The 21,503-nt window shown below is 40.2% G+C and overlaps 1 protein-coding gene across 3 annotated transcripts in view; it reads right to left on the bottom strand.

Annotated features, from left to right (window-relative positions):
- Positions 1 to 20,057, bottom strand: part of urb1 (URB1 ribosome biogenesis homolog) — a 121,438-nt gene extending 101,381 nt beyond the window's left edge. For all 3 annotated transcript variants that reach the window (XM_060833717.1, XM_060833718.1, XM_060833719.1), the window contains exons 1-6: positions 19,773 to 20,057; positions 15,112 to 15,251; positions 13,066 to 13,217; positions 10,238 to 10,370; positions 1,432 to 1,528; positions 861 to 946 (exon numbers count right to left, since the gene is read on the bottom strand). In XM_060833717.1, coding sequence (XP_060689700.1) covers positions 861 to 946; positions 1,432 to 1,528; positions 10,238 to 10,370; positions 13,066 to 13,217; positions 15,112 to 15,251; positions 19,773 to 19,905 — 741 coding nt within the window. In that variant the 5' untranslated portion in view covers positions 19,906 to 20,057. The remainder of the gene's footprint in view (positions 1 to 860; positions 947 to 1,431; positions 1,529 to 10,237; positions 10,371 to 13,065; positions 13,218 to 15,111; positions 15,252 to 19,772) is intronic.
- Between the last annotated feature and the right edge of the window lie 1,446 nt (positions 20,058 to 21,503).

The raw sequence follows: 21,503 nt of genomic DNA, 5'->3' as shown, positions 1-21,503 counted from the left end.
TTTTTGGTTTGATGGTTGGTAGGGCTGTTTGTTCTAGTCTTTGCATTACTGCTTCTGCTATGAATCCTGATAGCGGAGACCAAATACTTAACTTTGACCATACGTCAAAGAAGTTTCAGAAATGACAGCCAGACTACTAAGACCCCTCGGAATCCTAATAGCACAAAAACCCACCAACACTCTCAAACAAAAACTAAGAAACTTAAAAGACCCAGTACAACCCATGGACAAATCCAACGTCATCTACAAAATTCCATGCAAGGACTGCCACAAACACTACGTAGGACAAACAGGAAGAAAGTTAGCCACCAGGATACATGAATACCAGCTAGCCACAAAAAGACACCACCCTCTCTCCCTTGTAGCCCTGCACACGGATGAAAAAAAAATACTATTTTGACTGGGCCAACACATCTATCCTGAGACAGGCTAAGCAAAGACATGCCAGAGGTTTCCGAGAGGCCTGGCATTCCAACCATAACGCCATAAACAAACTCATAGATCTAGATGCCATCTATCAACCCCTCAGAATAGAACATGAAATGACATCACCACAAACCCCAGGAACCCCATCCAGGAGAAAGATATAAATAGAAAGCAGGAGACAACAACTTCGCTTCACTTGGAGGTCGCCACTGATGATGTTACCTAGCCAGGTAATGAAACATCTGGATATCAAACTTACAGCTCAACGAGCAACCCTACACCTCAACCTGAGCTACAAACCTTCACAAACCTTGCAAAAACCTTTCATTAAAATGGTGTTCGGTACAAAAGGTTTAATAAATAGAGGATTAAGATTCCTTGATGAGCTTTTGCACTGAAAATTTAGTAAAAATTCAGAATCCAAATTAACAAACCTTTGTTCTTAAAGCTGACAGAAGTAAATTTATGATAGAAATCCGATCTTCTTTCAGTCCAGAACTGAAAATGTCTGTAATGAAATCTTTTTAAAAAAGCACAGTTTAGTTCAATGTGGTTTTTAACTAGCAATTAACTAATCATTTTTACATTTCTTTTTCCAACTTATGGTTGATACAAACATCACTATTCCCAAATATCTTCATTATTGTCTTGACATCCTGAGGCACTGTTGGACATATACTTTCCTCCCCCTGCATTTTATTGATTTATCACTTGAAGAACAATGCCAACATGTCATTTCCAAAAGGTTTCAAAACTACTGATCTTCAGCTCTTTCCAGTTATAATCTTCAAATCGAATATCTCATTTTGATTGCCTTGATTTTCTCTCAATCTCTTTTTAACCTTGGCAGTGTCCTGTGCTGTAGCCCCACATATTCACAACAGGTTGCTCCATACTAATAAAAACTTGTTTACACAAACTGTCTGGAATCTATTTTGATCATTTTTATTTCAGAGATATATAAAAAAGTGGATTAATCTAATTGAACTCCAAGACTGAAAATACCTTTTAAGCCCAGGACTTGGCTAATGGTATTGTCGTCACCAGCTATCAAAAAAGAAACTGTGAACTGGATATAAGCCATGTGTACATCAGGCATCCCCTAGAGAGAAAGATACAATATCATTAAAAAAACCAATTCTAAAGGGATTATTTAAAACAATGTAAAAAGATGTGTATTTTTACAGAAATACTTTTAGAAATATTCAATGAGCTTCCAACATCTGTCTTTGGAGATTAAATCTCCTCGCACCCCCAGTTACTCCTCCCCTGTTCATTACCCACTACTGCCCTCTACAAATCCAAATCCGTCCCCACTGGGCTGGCTTTATCACATTTAAAAAATAATAGTATTTTTTAACAGCATATTTTTACTCAGGAATGACAAAGAAAAAGGTTCAGTCTTAATAACGTCCATACTTGGAGCTACTGCTACAAATGCCTGGAAAAGATACCAACAACGCACTATATGTGAGAGTTACATAGCTCTGAAAAGCATGACCAGCCGAATAAAGAACTTCCTCTGTTGCCAAGCTGCTTATTGGAATCCAGCTGATTTCTCTATTGAAAAGTAAAATCCCAGAATGAAATTTGGTTTGATAGATTTTTGAATATGTACTTAACAAGGTGGTCTTCCACTTAAGGACTTGCACACAATGCTGCAGAGTTGATTTTATCGGTAAAACAGATTTATTACACAAAAGAAATGGAGGTAAAATAGATTAAATCGACTATATATACATAACATTTCAAAAAAGATGGTAAAAATACAATCTTAACCATTAGGAAACACTATTACTTTCCAGTAATCAAATACCAAACAGCTTTCTTTTATAGCACATCTTTAGGTTTGATTTAACTATTTCCTTTAATTTCAGGTCATGAGAGTTTAATAAGCTTTTCCTTGATTAATCATACAATGGAGCTTAGACTTTCTCGGCTTCAAATAACCACTTCAGAGTTCTAACTAAACACTTCTGGACTAGAATTTCAAAATAAAACCTTTACATAGAGCTAAACTCCTTTCTTTATTCTTACATTTAAATTCAACAGAAACTTCTGCAAACTGAAAAGAAACCAAGGAACTATGGACCTGTGAGTTTACTTCAGCCGTGGGTAAAATATTGAAGGTGATTATAAAAGATAGGACTTATGGACATTTAGAGAAGAAAAAAATGATTAGGCAGGATTAGCATGGTTTTATGTGAGAAGAATCGTGTTTCACAAACTTGGTTGAGTTTTTAGAGGAAGTTACCAAAAAGATTGGTGATGGATGAGCAGTAGACATTTTTTTTTGGATTTTAGGATTATTTTTGCCTTTGATAATGTTTCACATGGTTGTCTAATTAGAAAAGTTAGGTCACATGGGAATCAGGATGATCTTGCCAATTGGACATATTATTGGCTTAATGGCAGGAGATGGCAGTGATGGTAGAGGGATGCTATTCGGACTGGAGGCCTGCGACCAGCGGTGTTCCACAGGGATCAGTTCTGGGACTTCTTTTTTGTCATTTATATAAATGATTTGGATTGGAATATAGAAGGCAGAGTTATTAAGTTTGCAGACGATACCAAATTTAATGGCGTAGTAGCCACTGAAGAAGGCTTTCTAAGATTACAATGGGATGTCAATGGGCTTAAAAATGGCAGATGGAGTTCAATCCGGATAAACGTGAGGCATTGTGTTTTGGTTCGAAAAACAAGGGTATACCATTAGTAGTAAGGCCTTGAGTAGTGTGGTAGAACAGAGGGGCCTTGGGGGTGCAGGTGCATAATTCTTTTAAGTTTGCATCATATATAAACAGGAGGGTTAAAAAGGCGTTTGACATAATTGCCTTCTTTGCTCAGTACTCTGAATATAGGAGTTGGGAAGTTATGTGGAGGTTATGCTGGACATTAGTGAGGCCTCTTCTGGAACACTGCGTAAACTGGAGAGGATTCAGAAGAGATTTACCAGGATGTTGCTGGGTGTGGAAGGCTTGAGTTATAAATAAAGGCTGGATAGGCTGGGACTTTTTTCACTGCAGCGCAGGAGGTTGAGAGATGACCTTGTTAGAAGTTTATAAAATAATGAGAGGTATAGATAAAGTTAATAGTAATTGTCTTTTCCCAAGGATGGGGGATTTCAAGACCAGGGGTCAAATTTTTAAGGTGAGAGGAGAGAGATTCATAAAAGACATGAGAGGCAATTTTTTTTACATAGAGGGTAGTTCGCATGTGGAATGAACTTCTTGAGGTAGTGGTGGATATGGGTACAATTATAACTTTTAAAAGACATTTAGATAGGTAGATGAATAAGAAAGGTTTGGACAGATATGGGCCAAGAGCAAACAGGTGAGGCTAGTTTAGTTTGGGATTAAGTTTGGTATGGACTGGTTGGACCGAAGGGTCTTTTCCATGGCTGTATGACTCTATGACTATGACAAAAAACATTCCAATCTCTGCTTTGTTTCCTTAAGCAAAAGAAAATCAATTCCGAATTCTTCTAAAGCAAAAGAAAGCTAATGTTTTTCAATGCTTGCTTTGTCTAATTGTAATATATTCTCTCAATAGGAAATATTTTCCATTATCATTCCAGGAGCTCTTGCGCTCTCATATTTGTTTTTACAAAACAAAAAGCTCCAGAAATACTGATAAGAAAAATACTAAAACTCTATCATACACAGAAACCAAAGCCCACGTTCCACTAGTTCAAAATCCAAATGCTAAAATAAAAGATATATCAACCACATCTTCAACTTCACATGAATTAAAAGAATCTCAACCCTGCTGAACAATTACAATAACGGAGGTTCCTAACCCCTATAATGGCCTCACTCACAAGTGTGCACTTTTTTCTCTGTCTAGTGATAGAATCAGAAGAATCTATTCTCAGTGGTGATACTGCCTCCTGGAATAAGGTGCCCAAGTGATTTCTTCCTCTCTGATGTGTTATAGTAATGACCAGTATCCTAAAACAATGACATTTGTAGAATGCTGTATTAACATTTCTAGCAGTGAGCAGATCTACAGTACTTGTCATATTTATCTTCGTGTCCTAAACCATACACTATTTTGACTGAATTATTACAATAAATTTCTACTGAGCTATCTTTGTACATACAAAATATTCATGTATACTATTATATATTTTTATGAATAAAGCAACAGAAGCAATATAGAATGATTCTATCATGAGGTAGCATGGCTAAACAGTCTAAGGTTCTGGATTTAAGCTCCAGACTCTGCTGAGTTGTGGGTTTGAATCCCACTGCTACCAATGTCGCAGGTGATATACTTCACGTTCTCCCTGCATTTGTATGGGTTTCCTCTGGGTGCTCTGGTTTCCTTCCACAGTCCAAAGATGTGCAAGTTAGGTGGATTGGTAATGCTAAATTCTCTCCAGGGATTCAAAGTCTAGGTGGATTAGCCATAGGAAACGTGGGGTTACAGGGATAGATTAAGGCGGTTCGTCTGGGTGGGATGCTCTTCAAAGCATCAGTATAGACATAATAGGCTGAATGGCCTGCTTCCACAGGGTGGGATTCTATGATTCACTTTTAAATATAGCCGCAGCTTGCATGAACGTCCTACAGATATTTCATGTCAAATCATTATATACTTTCAATTATGTACTTTCTAATGAGGTGTGCTTTGGCCTGCAAATATGTAAATATTAAACAGGGTGCTTAAATATTCTGAATTTCTCTCTATTGATTTGTGCCAATGTCAAACACAGATGCAGTTAAGGGTACTTTACAATGGCATCTTTAAAATAAATCGGTAGCAAAAAGTACATTAATTTGAACGTCTACCCTAAATAAAAAACAAAAGGACTGTAGATGCTGTTAATCAGAACCAAAACCAAAAATTGCTAGAAAAGCTCAGCAGGTGTGGCAGCATCTGTGAAGAGATCTAAAAGTCATAGGAGGCAAATTTATTTTTACACAGAAGGTAGCTTAATTGGGACAGGATTCTGGGTAATCCAAGATGGGGGATGGGAAAACTTTCTGGCTATAACAGTTGCTCCTTTTTTGAGGAACTTTAGGTGTTGGAAGCGATGTCCTTGAACTTCATGGAAGCACATGGTGAGGTCAGTGCAGGGGAGAGAGAGAGAGAGAGAGAAAAACCCACATTGCTAATTGACAGAGTTTGAAGTTACTGCCTTTGCTCTTGAATTCATGTATCGTTGGACACTGGAATGCGTCTGGGAAAATGAAAAAACAGCGAAATTCATAACTGATCTTGGAGGAACCTGTCGGGAGAGGTCACAGCACAGAAACAGATAAGTGGATGTTTTAAGCATGGTCTTAAAAATAAGTCTGCAGTAGTGAGTAGAGTGGGTTCTTACTTGATTATATGTTTGATTGAGCTACGTCTCTTGATTAAACTTAAAAATATAAGCAATAAGTATTAATTTAACCTAGAGCAGTGTTTTGTAGAGGAATAAGACAGTATTGTCTTCTGGGTCAGTAGATTGAAAGAAGCAAAAATGGCCCTTAGTAGAGTGATATGTTCTTTGTCGGATGTGGGAGTTTAGGGAGAGTTTATGGGTTACTGAGGAATATATCTACAACAAGTGCCATTGGTTGCAAATTCTATCAGGTTGAATGCATTTGTTGGAGAGGCAGTTGGAGACAATGAGGAATTTACAAGACCAAGGGGGTTTGATGGATGGCAGTTATGGGGGGGGAGGGGAGAGTGTCAGACACAGTCACATAGATGGGTTAACTCCACAAAAAGCTAAGAGAGGTTGGCAGGTAGTGCAGGAGTCTTCTGTAGCTAGCCCCATTTCAAACATGTATGCTGTTTTGGAAAATGTAGGGGCTGTTTAATTCTAATGATCTTATGTCTTTATTTTTCTGTATTTTTGATTGGGACTGAACTGGGAAAACAATGTTTTACATAGAACATAGAATAATACAGCACAATACAGGTCCTTTGACTCTCAATGTTTTGCCGAACTTTGATCCTACTCTAAGATCAAACTAACCTACATGCTCTTCATTTTATTATCATCCATGTGCCTATCCAAGACTCGCTTAACTGTCCCTCATGTATCTGACTCTATTATCATCACTGACAGTGCATTCCATGCACCAACCACTCTCTATGTAAATAACCCACCTCTGGCATCTCCCCAATCACCTTAAAATTATGCCCCTTGTGATAGCCATTTCTGCCTAGGAAAAATGTCTCTGGTGATCGACTGTATCTATGCCTCTCATTATCTTGTACACTTCTATCAAGACACCTCTCACCCTTCTTCATTCCAATGAGAAAAGTCTTTGCTCCCTCAACTTTTCTTCATCAGACACACCCTCCAGCATCCTGGTAAATCTCCTCGCACCCTCTCTAAACCTTCCATATCCTTCCAATAATGAGGCAACCAGAACTGAACACAATATTCCAAGTGAGGTCTAACCAGGGCTTTATGGAGCAGCAGCACAACCTCACGGTTCTTAAACTCAACCCCCCGCTAATGAAAGTCAACACACCATATGCCTTCTTAACAACCCTATCGTGGGCAGCACGGTGGCATGTGGGCAGCACAGTGGTTAGCACTGCTGCCTCACAGTGCCAGAGACCCGGGTTCAATTCCTGCCTCGGGCGACTAACTATGTGGAGTTTGCACGTTCTCCCCGTGTCTGCGTGGGTTTCCTCTGGGTGCTCCGGTTTCCTCCCACAGTCCAAAGATGTGTGGGTCAGGTGAATTGGCCGTGCTAAATTGTTTGTAGTGTTAGGTAAGGGGTAAATGTAGGGGTATGGGTGGGTTGCGCTTCGGTGGGTCATTGTGGACTTGTTGGGCCGAAGGGCCTGTTTCCACACTGAAAGTAATCTAATCTAATCTAATCTATCAACATGGGCGGCAACTTTGAGGGATCTATGGACGTGGACCCCAACATCCTTCTGTTTCTCCACAGTACCAAGAATCCTGCCTTTAACCCTGTAATCTGTATTCAAATTCAACCTTTCAAAATGAATCACTTCACATTTTTCCAGGTTGAACTCCATCTGCCACTTCTCAGCCCGGCTCTGCATCCTGGCAATGACCCATTGCAACCTACAACAGCCCTTTACACTATCCAAAATTCCGCTAACATTTGTGTCATCAGCAAACTTATTAACTCGCCTTTCCACTTCCTCATCCAAGTTATTTAAAAAAATCACAAAGAACAAAGGTTCCCCCAGATCTCTGTGGATCACCACTGATCACTGAACTCCAGACTGAATACTTTCCATTTACTACTACACTCTGTCTTCTATAGGCGAGCCAATTCTGTATCCAGACAGCCAAATTTCCATCTATCCTTACTTTCTGAATAAGCAACCATGGGGAACCATATCAAATGCCTTCCTAACATTCATGTACACCACATCCAATGCTCTACCTTCCTCAATGTGTTTTGTCACATCCTCAAAGAATTCAACGAGGCTTGTGAGGCACGACCTGCTCCTCACAAAGCCATGCTGACTCTCTCTAACCAAACTATGGTTTTCCAAATAATCATAAATTCTATGTCTCAGAATCCTCTCCAATTATTTGCCCACCACAGATGAAAGGCCGACTAGTCTGTAATTCCCAGGGTTATCGTTATTCCCTTTCTTGAACAAGAGAATAACATTTGCCACCCCCCAATCATCTAGAACTACTTCAGTGGACAGTGAGGATGCAAAAATTATCACCAAAGGCATAGCAATCTCTTCCCTGGTTTCCCGTAGTAATCTTGGGTATATCCCGTCTAGCCCTGGGGTCTTATCTATTCTCATGTTTTACAATATTTTCAGCATATCCTCCTTCTTAACATCAACCTGTTCAAGCATATCAGCCTGCTTCACGCTGTCCTCGGAAACAACAAGGTCCCTTTCATGAGTGAATACTGAATCAAAGGACTCATGAAGGACCTCCCCTGCCTCCTCTGACTCCAGGCACAAGTTCCCTCCACTACCCCTGATTGGCCCTATCCTCACTCGGGCCATCCTTTTGTTCCTCACGTAAGTGCAGAATGTCTTGGTGTTTCCTTTATCCCTACCGGCAAAGCTTTTACATGCCCTCTTCTAGGTCTCCTAAGTCCATTCTTGAGTTCCTTCCTGGCTACCTTGTAACCCTCTAGAGCCCTGTCTGATCCTTCCTTCCTCAACCTTAACTAAGCTTCCTTCTTCCTCTTGACTAGATGTTCCACATCTCTTGTCAATCAAGGTTCCTTCACCCTACCGACTCTTCCATGCCTCAGTGGGATAAAACAATCCAGGACTCCCTGTGTTCCTAAACAACCTGGATTATGGAAGGAGTGGCTTTTAAACAGCAAGTTACTGAAACACATTGCCAGTCAAGTTTACACTGCTGCTTTGTTCAAGCCGTAGAGAAGGCTTTTTGTGGATGGACCAACACCAGGGTGTGTACAAAGTGAGGTTCGTCAGAGATTGTTCTGTGACATTGGGACTACCAACCTGTCAAGAACCACCTGTTTGTCTCCCAGTTAGCTAAACAGCTTGTGAGCATGATCAATACTGGCAGAAGCTTTTGGACTGCTATAAGAGCAGACGGTGTGTCTTTCTCTCCAGTAAAATACCTAAAGCCTGGATAAAGCTAACATATTTTCCCCTCACCAGTTGCTCTAAGCTGTTGCCTCTAACCAATCACTAAGAGACGTTATAGTTAGTGTCCCAATCACCTATACCTCCTGGGAAATGAAAAGAACTTGGCAAAGAGAGATTAAATAACAGAAGATCTTGGCAACTAAAAGCAAACCTTGTAGACTGGAGTCATTGAATTACTTTCTCAATTTTTTTCCCCTTTACCTGTAAGACTTTTTTTTTGTCCGTCTCTAAGTATAGGGAAGCTTAGAAAGAATTTTAACTAATGAACTTATACATGGTTGATTATCCGTAGCTAGAATCTACTTATTTGTAAGAAATAGCAGTTCTTGTTAAATATAAACCCTGCTCCAGGTTTTCTATGAGTCTGGGTTTATCCAACAGGTAAATTGGGAACTTTACATACTTAGTAATTTTTAAAAATTTTGTGATGACTCCGGTAAGAGAGGAACTTGATTATCAATGTGCCACCCCAGAGAGGTGTAACAGTGATCAATGTTTACTGGCAGTTTGCAGAAAGACCTCTCTCAAAGTTTGGTTCTGTACATCATCCAGCATCTTAATCATTATTCATGCATAATGTCAACATATGCAGAATTTCAGCAAGTTATTCAAGTATAACAGAACATCTAATTAGAGTTCAATTTTGTCTTCACTATATTGCCATTTACACATGTGTTCCAACGGTCCCACATCTCATTGAGAAGTAAATTTTCTTCCAATCCCATTAAGTCCAAGTACTGACCATAGTACCCTCCCATTACTACTCCTGCTAATGACAATCGACAGGGCAGACCACTAGAACTTGAAACCTCAATATCTTTCATTCACTTAGGGATCAAATTATTTTAACTTTGAAAATGTGGATGTTGGTTAATTTACCATGCTTTATAACTACTTTACTATTTGGTATGTTTCAATACAAAATCTTTGCAAACCTATACAATGAAGATACCTCAATATAATAGTGGCATCACAATCACATCCAGACCAAGTTGCTCATATTTGAGGATAGACGTAAAGTCCAAACATTGCCCCAGCTCCTTAACGCAAGATAATATGTCACATACTAAAGACCCAGATATTGATATGGTTAGCAGCTCTGTTCCCAGTCTCTATCCGAATCAGTAAAAAATAAAGAAATATTTCACCCAATATTGAACACAATCATTATTATTAATATCGAAATGTGGTTTTAAGTACAGGCTAAACCATTAGAGAATGAAGCAATTACCTGTTTATCTCTACTTTTCAATAGGTTTGGCAACTTTTTGTTGTTGAAATCAAAGACGCTCAAGAAGTCCCGAGCAGCATCGGGACCCTGGCTCACCATTGCAGACATCAAACAAAAGCACACTCGGGTATACCTAATAACAAGAAGAAAAAAAACAAAATAAATGTCGAGAAACTGAAAATACTTGTTTTGCAACAAATGCACTGTCACTGCATTTACTTTTTATTGAAATGTATTGCTTTCAAATGCTAAACTTCAAACCACAACTAAGGCAGTACAACTTAGTGCTGTCTGAATATACTATTTGTGTGGCTATTCTAAATTCATCAATTGAAACTGCTGTCAACATTATCATAAATATCAAACTGTAACCCTGATACTACACCATGATGTTGTATAGCTCCAAATGTGTTCCTCAGTAACAAAATTAAATTTAAAATAAAAAAAAAATGTATCGTGGTATTGCAGAGATTTTACTCAGCTCAGGAATCAGAAAATGAACTTTTATACACATATATTGGCATTTTTGGACAGGGAGAACATTACAACTGTACTGAGGATGATATTCAGGGGAGATCATCCAATGAAGTTATATGAGTGGAACATAGAAATAAGAAAGGGACGATCACCTAGTTGAGATTGTATTGTAACTCCACCACCACTAAACAGTCAGCGGGAAATTGACTTGCAAATGTGTAAGGAGACCTCAGATATTTGTAAGCAAAGTAGTGTTGTAATGATAGGAGATTTTACCTTTCCAAATGTAGACTGGGACTATTGTACTGTTAATAGCTTGGATGAAGAAGAATTTGTGCTTACAAAAAAAACTTTCTTATTCAAAATGTGAATATACCTATCAGAGAGAGAGCAATACTTGACCTTCTGTTGGAAAACAAAGCAGGGCAAGTGACTGAGGTGTCACATTGCAGCAAGTGATCATATTGGTCAAATAGTTAAAGTTCTAAATTGGAGTATGGCCAATTTTGTTGGTATTAGACAGGAACTTTCAAAAGTTGATTGGGGAGGCTATTCACAGGTAAAGGGAAGTGGGAGGTTTTTATACTGCACATTAGTTCATCAGGGCAATAGAACATACATCAAAATATAGTGTTCCAGCTACAGAGAAGGTGCAGAGAAAGATCAACTTTGCTTAAATTCTTTCATGGGATGTGGATACAAAGGTAACATATTTTAGGTCTGGTTAATCTTGACAACGTTCTTATCTAATCACAGGATCCTTACAGTGTGGAAGCAAACCATTCGAGCCATCAAGTCCATACTGAGCCTCCGAAGAGCATTCCACCCAGACCCACTCCTCTATCCTTTCCCCGTAGTCTTGCACTTCCCATGGCTAATCCACCAACTTACACACTATCGATAATTTAGCATTGTCAATCCATTTAACTTGCATATTTTGGACTGTGGAAAGAAACTGGAGCACCTGGAGGAAACCCATGCAGACACGGGGAGATTGCGCAAACTCAACACAATCACCCAAGACTGGAATTGAACCCGGGTTCCTGGCACTGTAAGGCAGCAGTGGCAACCACTGAGCCACCGTGCCACCCCTAACAATATTCCTTTGAGTTCTAGCAAATAGCCTGTCCATAAAATGATGATCTGTTGTCTCTTTTCCGATACCTGCATATCAAAATATTTTGCAGTATACAAGGACATCAATGAGACCTATATGCCTCTGTCCGCCCAATAGGAATGCATTCTGGATCACAAAAACTCACTAGAAAGTAAAGGCGTATTTGGGTGGCACGGTGGCTCAGTGGTTAGAACTGCTGCTTCACAGTGCCAGGAACCCAGATTCGATTCCTGCCTCAGGCGACTATCTGTGTGGAATTTGCACATTCTCCCCGTGTCTGCGTGGGTTTCCTCCGGATTCTCCAGCTTCCTCCCACAATCCAAAGATGTGCAGGTAATGTGAATTGGCCATGCTAAATTGCCCATAGTGTTAGGTGCATTAGTCAGGGGTAAATATAGGGTACAGGAATGAGTCTGGGTGGGTTACTCTTTGGAGAGTCGGTGCAAAATTGGTGGGCCAAATGGCCTGTTTCCATACTGTAGGGAATCTAACCTAATCTAAAAAGATTCCTTCTCAGCAGTGTAGTTTCAGCACTTTTTGATTTTAATTTCCACAGTTTTCACGCGTTTTAAAATTTCTCTTTCAGGACTCAATTAATATTCAATTATAGGATACTTGTATTTTCCTATGCATTTCGTTTGGACATATCAACTTATCTGCATGATACTTTTAAGTCAAAAGGTTGTAAGTTTAAGTTCCTTTCATGGATTTGAACATGTAACTCAGTTTAACAATTCAGTACCATACTGAGGAGTGCTGTAATGCTATAGGTGCTGTGATAGAAATCAGGCTTTAAAGCAAGGCCTCCTTGAGCTGTTTAGATTCTATTTTTCAGGACAAAATGGGAAATTGTCCTTTATTCTGGTCAATGGCACATTAATTTCACTCCCACTTTCTGTTTGTGAGGCTTTTACAATTAGCTGGCAAATTCAACCCCAAACCCCAAGCCAACATTAATACATGACCTCTAATGTGCTTTGGGGTTTTGAGAACAGTATTACAGTATTCTGTAATACTGACCTGAGTCTATGTAAAAGCAAGCTCTTTCTTTTTAAGCATTGTATCAAAAATGAATGCAATAGATCAGCTGGAGAGAAACATAAAAAGTTAGAGCATACATAATGATGCACTCAATTTGTTTCTGCGGATTGAGATTATCTATAGCTAACAGATATAAATATTGCCAGATCAACTCCTTTATTCACATCTGTCAGCTCTCTTCTGTAATACTGACCTGTGACTTGCTGAGTAGATTCCTGTGTAGATTAACTTTATGTAATTATGCAGCAACGTCTTCACTATGTGTATCCCTACTGCACTAAAATGTGCAAGGTCACTAGCAGTCCTCAGCAAAATGGCCTCCAATGCTTGGAAAATCAGAATCATCTGAGGGAAAAATTCAACAAAATGAATCAGTTCGCTATGATTATATTTTTCTTTTCAGAAGTTTCAGGATGGAAATTATGGTGATATATTTTAAAATGTTGGATGAGTGGTTTATCCAAGCCACTTCCGCAACAAGTTGGGTTCAATTATTGTTTTGTGACAAACAGAAGGGTGTCTGAGCAGCCAAGATTTAGTATATTTCAGCTAACTTAGCCTTTAAAGTGTCAAAATCAAATGGCATGGAAACTCGCTTCTTGGAAGATGGTTGTCAGCCTCCATCTCCAGGCCAGATAAAGTCAGAACGAAATGAATATTTTCAAATTATTTTTAGCATTAGGAAGTACAAGGTGGGAAACAAGACCAGATGATACAAAAATGTGCTCTCCCAACAGTGAGGAGACTGACAGCTTGACTGATAACCCTGCAGAAAAATTCTGGTCAATAAGAAACAGTGTCTGCATTTGCCTGTTATATTTTCAATCCCACTCTCGCCATGGGTGTGATTTTACTCCCCCGTATATTGCTGAGAAAGATAAATAATCTAGTGGGTTGGAGTGGGGAGGCGCTGATCCACTTCCCGCCACCTCAGCAATTAAGATCTGGGCGAGAGGTTCCATGGCTGACCTCCTCAAGCCATCACTAATTAATGCCATTCAGTTTTCAATAAATGGCTCAACACATCACTTGCCCAAGTATCTGTCTTCCCAGCAGGTAAGAAACATGACTACATTTCTGATGAGGAAACAAGAAAATCTGTCTGGTTGATTGGTTGGTGGGGAGGGGAGCCTTTTAAAGTTCAGAATTTAGGGGTTACTGGGGGCAGAGATGGCTTCTGAAAGTCTGCCAGCAGGTGGTACTCTTTATGGTTATGCAGTCTGGATCTCCAGCAATGTGCCTCCGCTCCCTGAGGCTACCTGCCTGTCGCTGACTAACAGCCTCAGGTGAGGCAGGACTTCAATGGTGAGGCACCTGATTGGACAAAAAGCTCATACGACAGCAGTGAAGCATCAAATTGGTGCTTGATCGCAGGAATATTTTCCACTGGTGAAGGGTGGGGCAAGTTTATTGACCCCGAAGTTACCTGTAAGGGGCCATAGGGGCTGTCTTTCCATGCATACAGTTCCTTTATTGAATCAATGGACATGCCTTCTACCTGCCCTAACCTATTTCATGGAGGTTACTTCCAACCAACTGGCATCCTCTCCACACACCAGAAAGTCACCTGTGATTAAATAGCTCTTCGTTGGCATGGTGGCTCAGTGGTTAGCACTGCTGCCTTGGCTTGATTCTGGATGACTACCCAACTGGAGTTTGCACATTCTCTCCATGTCTACGTGGGTTTCCTCCAGGTGCTTTGGTTTCTTCCTACAGTCCAAAGATTTACAGATTAGGTGGACTGGCCATGTTAAATTGCCCATAGTGTCCAAGGATGTGCAGGCTAGGTGGGTTAACCATCGGAAATATGGGGTATGGGTGTGGGTCTGGGTGGGATCCTCTTCTGAAGGTTAGTGTGTACTCAATGGGCTGAACGGCCTGAATGCCCTGCAGGGATTCTATTCTATTAATGATGACAATGGCCCCAACCTCACATAAGCAGGCAAACTCTCCAACCCAATACATTGTTGAGAAAATGCTTGGGTGGCTAGAAAGCTGAACAGGGGAGACCTGACATGCTCACCTCTTTTACCCACCCTATTTTATTACACTTCCCCACTCACTGCTCCCCCCACCCCAAAATCCATAACTGACTGTTGCATATTTTTCATAATTCAAGGGAGGACAGCATGAATATTTCACATGCTCAAACTTTGCTAGTGACAAGACTGAAAAGAGGAAATAAATTTGATTGCAGCAAATAAAACATTACTTTTCACAGAACATCAACTGCATTCACCTCAGTTTCTGGTCGTCCCCCTCCAGCAAGAAGCTTGAAGATTTCTGTACATTCAGCCGAAATCTTAATGTACCCATTTACAACATCATACAATTCAGGACATGGCAATTTCTTGGCTATAGCAATAAAGATTGTTAAGCCTGCAAGAAACATAAATGGAGTTTCAGTGTAACAATCTATCGCACAAGTACAGTGTTCATAATGAAATGCAAAAATCACAACTAAAAAGAAATAGTGGTGGAATTACAAGACTTCTGGGTGTCAATTCTTCCTTTATGGTGTTGACAAAGGCTTATGTTTCAGATCCAGTCTCCTTTTGGTTTTGCTCAGATATTGATAAGCCAATTATCTATTTATAGTACATACTAAAGCAGAAATTGCTGGAGAAACCCAGCAGAAGTGGCAACATCTGTAGAGGGAAAATAGAGCTAATACTGAGTCCAGTGAGCTTTCTTCAGAACTAAACACTGGTTTTGAAAAATTAACTCTGTTTTCTCTTTACAGATGTTGCAGAACCAGCTGAGTTTGCCCAGCAATTTCTGTTTTTTTATGTTTTAGATCTCTAGCATCTGCAGTTCTTTGCTTTATGTCTATTTATATTATTTGTTATTAGTTTCAGACAGTGATCTTCCCATTACAGCTGGCACACTGATCATATCACAGATGGAGGAGTTTATAGAGGTCACTATAAATTTTTCATTCCAACTAAATAATATTGACCTGACAAAATAAAAAAGTGATTTCTTCAAATAATTGTTCACTTTGTATTTCCTCTTTCTCAATAACTGATTTGGATGAGAATTTAGGATGCATGATTATTAAGTTTGCAGATGACACCAAAATTGGTGATACAGTGGACAGTGAAGAATGTTGGCTAAAATTACAAAGGGATCTTGATCAATTAGGACAATGGGCTGAGGAGAGGCAGATGGAGTTTAATTTGCACAAATGCTAGGTAATGCGTTTTGGATTTATACGGTTAATGGTAGGGCCCTGGGAAGTGTTGTCGAACAGAGACACGTAGGAATTCAGATACACACTTCTTTGAAAGTTGCGTCACAGGAAAACAGGTGGCTAAAAAGGCATTTAATATGTCTGCCTTAGTTGCTCAGACCATTGAGTATAGGAGTTGGATTTCATGTTGAGGTTGTACAGGACATCAGTGAGGCCAGTTTTGGAGCACTGTGTACAGTTCTGGTCGTCCTGCTATCGGAAGGATATTAATAAATGGCAAGGTTTCAGAAAAGATTTACCAGGATGTTCAAACTGCCTTCCCTAATCAAAATATTTCTGCCACATTCTATGATTCTGCGACAAGGCCATATTTCAGCTTGACCCATGACTCTTCTGCAAGAACTATTACTGAGTCAATTTTGAATCCAACTTGCCAACTGACCATGAATTCCATGTGTTTTAACCTTTTGGACCAATTTATCATGAAGGAGCTTGTCAAATGCTTTAGTATGGCCCATGTAAATAACATCCACTGCCCTCTTTAATCATTTTTGTCACTTGCTTAAAAAATTCAATCAAGTATGTGAAACAAAACCTCCCCTGCATAAAGCCAAACTAATTATCCCTGATAAGTCCATTCTTCTCCAAATGCAAGTAAATTTTGCCTCTAAGAATCTTCTTCAATAATTTCACTACCATTTTGGCTTTCATTAACAGGGGGATTGAATTTAAGAGTCGTGAGATCTTGTTGCAGCTCTATAAAACTTTGGTTAGACCGCACTTGGAATACTGCGTCCAGTTCTGGTCGCCCTATTATAAGAAAGATGTGGATGCTTTGGAGAGAGTTCAGAGGAGGTTTACCAGGATGCTGCCTGGACTGGAGGGCTTATCTTATGAAGAGAGGTTGACTGAGCTCGGACGTTTTTCATTGGAGAAAAGGAGGAGAAGACAGGACCTAATTGAGGTATACAAGATAATGAGAGGCATAGATAGAGTCGATAGCCAGAGACTATTTCCCAGGGCAGAAATGACTAACACGAGGGGTCATAGTTTAAGCTGGTTGGTGGAAAGTATAGAGGGGATGTCAGAGGCAGGTTCTTTACACAGAGAGTTGTGAGAGCATGGAATGCGTTGTCAGTAGCAGTTGTGCAGGCAGGGTCATTGGGGACATTTAAGAGACTCCTGGACTTGCATATGGTCACAAAATTTGAGGGTGTATACACAAGGATCAGTGGTCAGCACAACATCGTGGGCTGAAGGGCCTGTTTTGTGCTGTACTGTTCTATGTTCTATTAATGTGAGGCTCAAAGGTCTATGATTTCCTGGATTATCCCAGCTGTATTTCTTGAACATTAGCTATTCTCCAGTCTTTGGAGACCCTTCTGCTGGCTAAAAAAATATACAAAGATCTGTGTCAAAGTCTCAGCAATCTCCTCGCTTGCCTCCAACAGGCCCTGAGGACTTATATAGTTTAATGTTTTTCAAAGACATCCAACACGTCCTCCTCCTTGATAGTAAAACACCTCAGAGTTTTGACAAGTCCCTTTCTACATTTACTATCATCCACTCATGGGATACAGGGAGAACTAGCCATTTGGATACAGAACTGGCTCAAAAAGTAGGAGACAGAGACTGGAGGCCTGTGACCAGTAGAGTGCCACAAGGATCGGTGCTGGGTCCACTACTTTTCATCATTTATATAAATGATTTGGATGTGAGCATAAGAAGTATAGTTTGTAAATTTGCAGATGACACCAAAATTGGAGGTGCAGTGGACAGCGAAGCAGGTTACCTCAGATTACAACGGTTTCTTGATCAGATGTGCCAATGGGCTGAGAAGTGGCAGATGGAGTTTAATTTAGGTAAATGTGAGGTGCTGCATTTTGGGAAAGCAAATCTTCGCAGGACTTAGACACTTAATTGTAAGGTCCTAGGGAGTGTTGCTGAACAAAGATACCTTGGAGTGCAGGTTCAGGAGTCTCTTAAATGTCCCCAATGACCCTGCCTCCACAACTGCTGCTGACAACGCATTCCATGCTCTCACAACTCTCTGTGTAAAGAACCTGCCTCTGACATCCCCTCTATACTTTCCACCAACCAGCTTAAACTAGGACCCCTCGTGTTAGTCATTTCTGCCCTGGGAAACAGAGTCGATAGCCAGAGACTATCTATGCCTCTCATTATCTTGTATACCTCAATTAGGTCCTGTCTTCTCCTCCTTTTCTCCAACCAGGCTGATAGCTAAGTTCCATACCCATAGGGAGGGCCTCAACTGGGACCTTGGGTTCATGTCACACTACAGGTGACCATCATTGCACTATACACACAGACACTCCTACCTACACACACACGCACACACACATGCATCCTCTCAGAGACTTAGACACTTTACACTCTCTCTTACAAACACTGACAACACCCAGACACACACACTCCCACACTCACACATGCACCCCCTCAGAGACTTAAGACACTCTACACTCACATACATTCTCTCTCACACTCTCAATTCCCCAACCCAGACACGCATGTATTCTGTGGGTGAATTTGTACTTGCAGAGTTACAATGTACTTTGCTCAAAAACTGCATGAATTCATGTAAAACTCTGTTATCTCACTTTTTAGGTTAGAATCAATCTAGACATCATTGCATAGACAGAGAACACAGGGGGCTAACACCTTCAACATATTATCTAGCTAACACCAATTGTTGCAGTTAACCTGAGAATGTAACTTTTAAACAAACGTTTTGTGATTTACACATGAAAGAAGTGAAACTATCATGGTATTCGAACAGATGAAAGACTCAACAGACAATCAAGGTATTTTTCAATGTATAATTTCAGTTATATCACACTGTAAATTTTTGCTATAAATTCTGTGCCTTACAATTGTGTCCTCCACAACCACCTGATGAAGGAGCGGCGCTCCAAATGCTAGTGCTTCAAATTAAACCTGTTGGACTATCACCTGATGTTGTGTGATTTTTAACTTTGTACACCCCTGTCCAACACCTCCATCTCCAAATCAAGATTCTGTTGATATGAGATCTGATTGATATATTCAATATCATGAGAATTCTGGAGAGAGCAAGTCGAAAGAAAATGTTCCTTCTTATAAAAAAATCTAGAATGGGAGGGTATAGATATAGGAGGGTATATTACAATAATTAGTTAAAAAACAAAATATTCTCTTCCATACCTTTCCACCTCTTGGAAGGTACAATTCAGCAGTGTGATAGAATATTTCCCATTTGCCTATATGGTGCAGCTCCAATAACACTCAAGTAGCTGGACATCATCCAGGTCAAAGACCACTTTATTGGCAACCCATCCACCACTTTCAGTATTAACTCCCTCCATCATGAACATTGCACACTGACAAAAGAGTGTAGTTCTACAAGATACATTGCAGTAACTTGTCAAGACTCTGTAAACTGATAATCTCAGCCATGTAGAAAGACAGGGCAGCAGATACATATGATTACCATGATCTTTCCACAATGCGAGTGTTGACAAATTGCTGAATATCAATATCAATACTTCACCATGTATATTGTATGAATGAATAATGACAGAGAAAGAATGAAACATTCTAGGAATATCCAAAATAGCAAGTGTTTCACTTTTGCAGTGGCTTGTGAGATATAAAGTCTCATCACTTAGACTGAGGAAAAGTTTGATTATTCGCCACAGCCCAGTACTCACCTTTCTGCACTGTCTCAGGGTTTTGTAACATACTTTTAAACTGAGTCCCTGTGAACTCCATGGCCGGTGTCTTGGCTGTTTCACTCTCATCCTCAGCTGTCTCCGAGTCACTTCTCTTCCGTTTCTTCGCCATCTTTGTATTTTTTTTTCAGATATGATGATGATAAAAGCTGCCTTTCTACCTTCTCATCAGACATTTAACATAACTCCACATGGCAGTTCCATGAGCGGAAGTGTCCGTCGCCGTTCACATTCCGGTTGAAGAACAGCTTTCCCTCCGTGACGTTCCTCTTGGTGCTGAACGGAGAGAAAACACAAACACCAGTCAACGCTGCGCTCTTTGTAATAAATCCTTCTAAAGCACATTTCATTCAATTTACCTGAATGTTCATTGTATCAAATATTACTCCACTCGCTGCATAGTAAACACAATTGCATTCTTTAGAGTGATGTGGGGTGGACAAAGTTAAAAATCAACGAGGTAAAAACAATGACTGCAGATGCTGGAAACCTGATTCTGGATCAGTGGTGCTGGAAGAGCACAGCAGTTCAGGCAGCATCCGAGGAGCAGCGAAATCGACGTTTCGGGCAAAAGTCTGCGATTTCGCTGCACTTTGGATGCTGCCTAAACTGCTGTGCTCTTCCAGCACCACTAATCCAGAACACCTTGTTATAGTCCAACAGGGTTATTTGGAAACGCTAGCTTTCAAAGCGCTGCTTCTTCATCAGGTGGTTGTGGAGCAGGATCATAAGACACAGAATTTATAGCAAAAGATGCTCCAGAGTAGAGTTACTGTTTATGTTGAAAGTGTGTTGCTGGAAAAGCGCAGCAGGCCAGGCAGCATCAAAGGAACAGGAGAATCGACGTTTCGGGCATAAGCCTTTCTTCAGGAATCTTTGATGCTGCCTGACCTGCTGCACTTTGCCAGCAACACATTTTTCAGCTCTGATCTCCAGCATCTGCAGTCCTCACTTTCTCCACACTGTTTATGTTGACAATCCCAGTTCTAATTGAAAGATCCTTATCAGAAATATTCACTGTGAAGGAACAATCGTTGCACTATTTTCAGAAATCACTGAACACAATGTTTCATTCATTTATGGGACGTGGGTGTCGCTGAATGGGCAGCATTTGTCTGTCCATCGTTAGGTCCCTTGAGAAAGTAGTGACGAGTTACACAAACCCCCGCCGTCCATTTGTGTGGATCCACAATGTCTTTAGGGAGGGAATTCCAGGATTCTGACCCAGCCACAGTGAAGGAATGGTGATATATTTCCCAATCAGGATAGTGAGTAGCTTGGAGGGGGACTTTCAGGTGGTGGTGTTCCCATCTACCTACTAAACTTGTCCTTCTAGGCTCATAGAATCTCTGCAGTGCAGATAGAGGCCAATCGACCCATCGATCTATACTGACCCTCCGAAGAGGATCCCACTGCTGCTACTGAGAATCATTGATGGACGCACTAGATCTTGTCCCACTAGATTCCTGATGAAGGAGCAATGCTCCAAAAGCTAGTGCTTCAAATAAATCTGTTGGACTATAACCCTGGTGCTGTGTGATTTTTAACTTTGCCAATCAAGTTAATGCACCTGAAGCATTTCGCTCAATATACAGTACTCATCAAATACATAAACAAGCACAAACAGTGTAAGTTAAATGCATAACCAGACAGTTATGATGAGAAAGCACTTTGTTTTACAAAAGGAACACATTAGATTTCAATACCAAT

The sequence above is a fragment of the Hemiscyllium ocellatum genome, chromosome 12 (assembly GCF_020745735.1).
Source record: "Hemiscyllium ocellatum isolate sHemOce1 chromosome 12, sHemOce1.pat.X.cur, whole genome shotgun sequence".
NCBI classification, from domain to species: domain Eukaryota; kingdom Metazoa; phylum Chordata; class Chondrichthyes; order Orectolobiformes; family Hemiscylliidae; genus Hemiscyllium; species Hemiscyllium ocellatum.
This window is presented reverse-complemented; position numbering and strand designations above follow the sequence as displayed.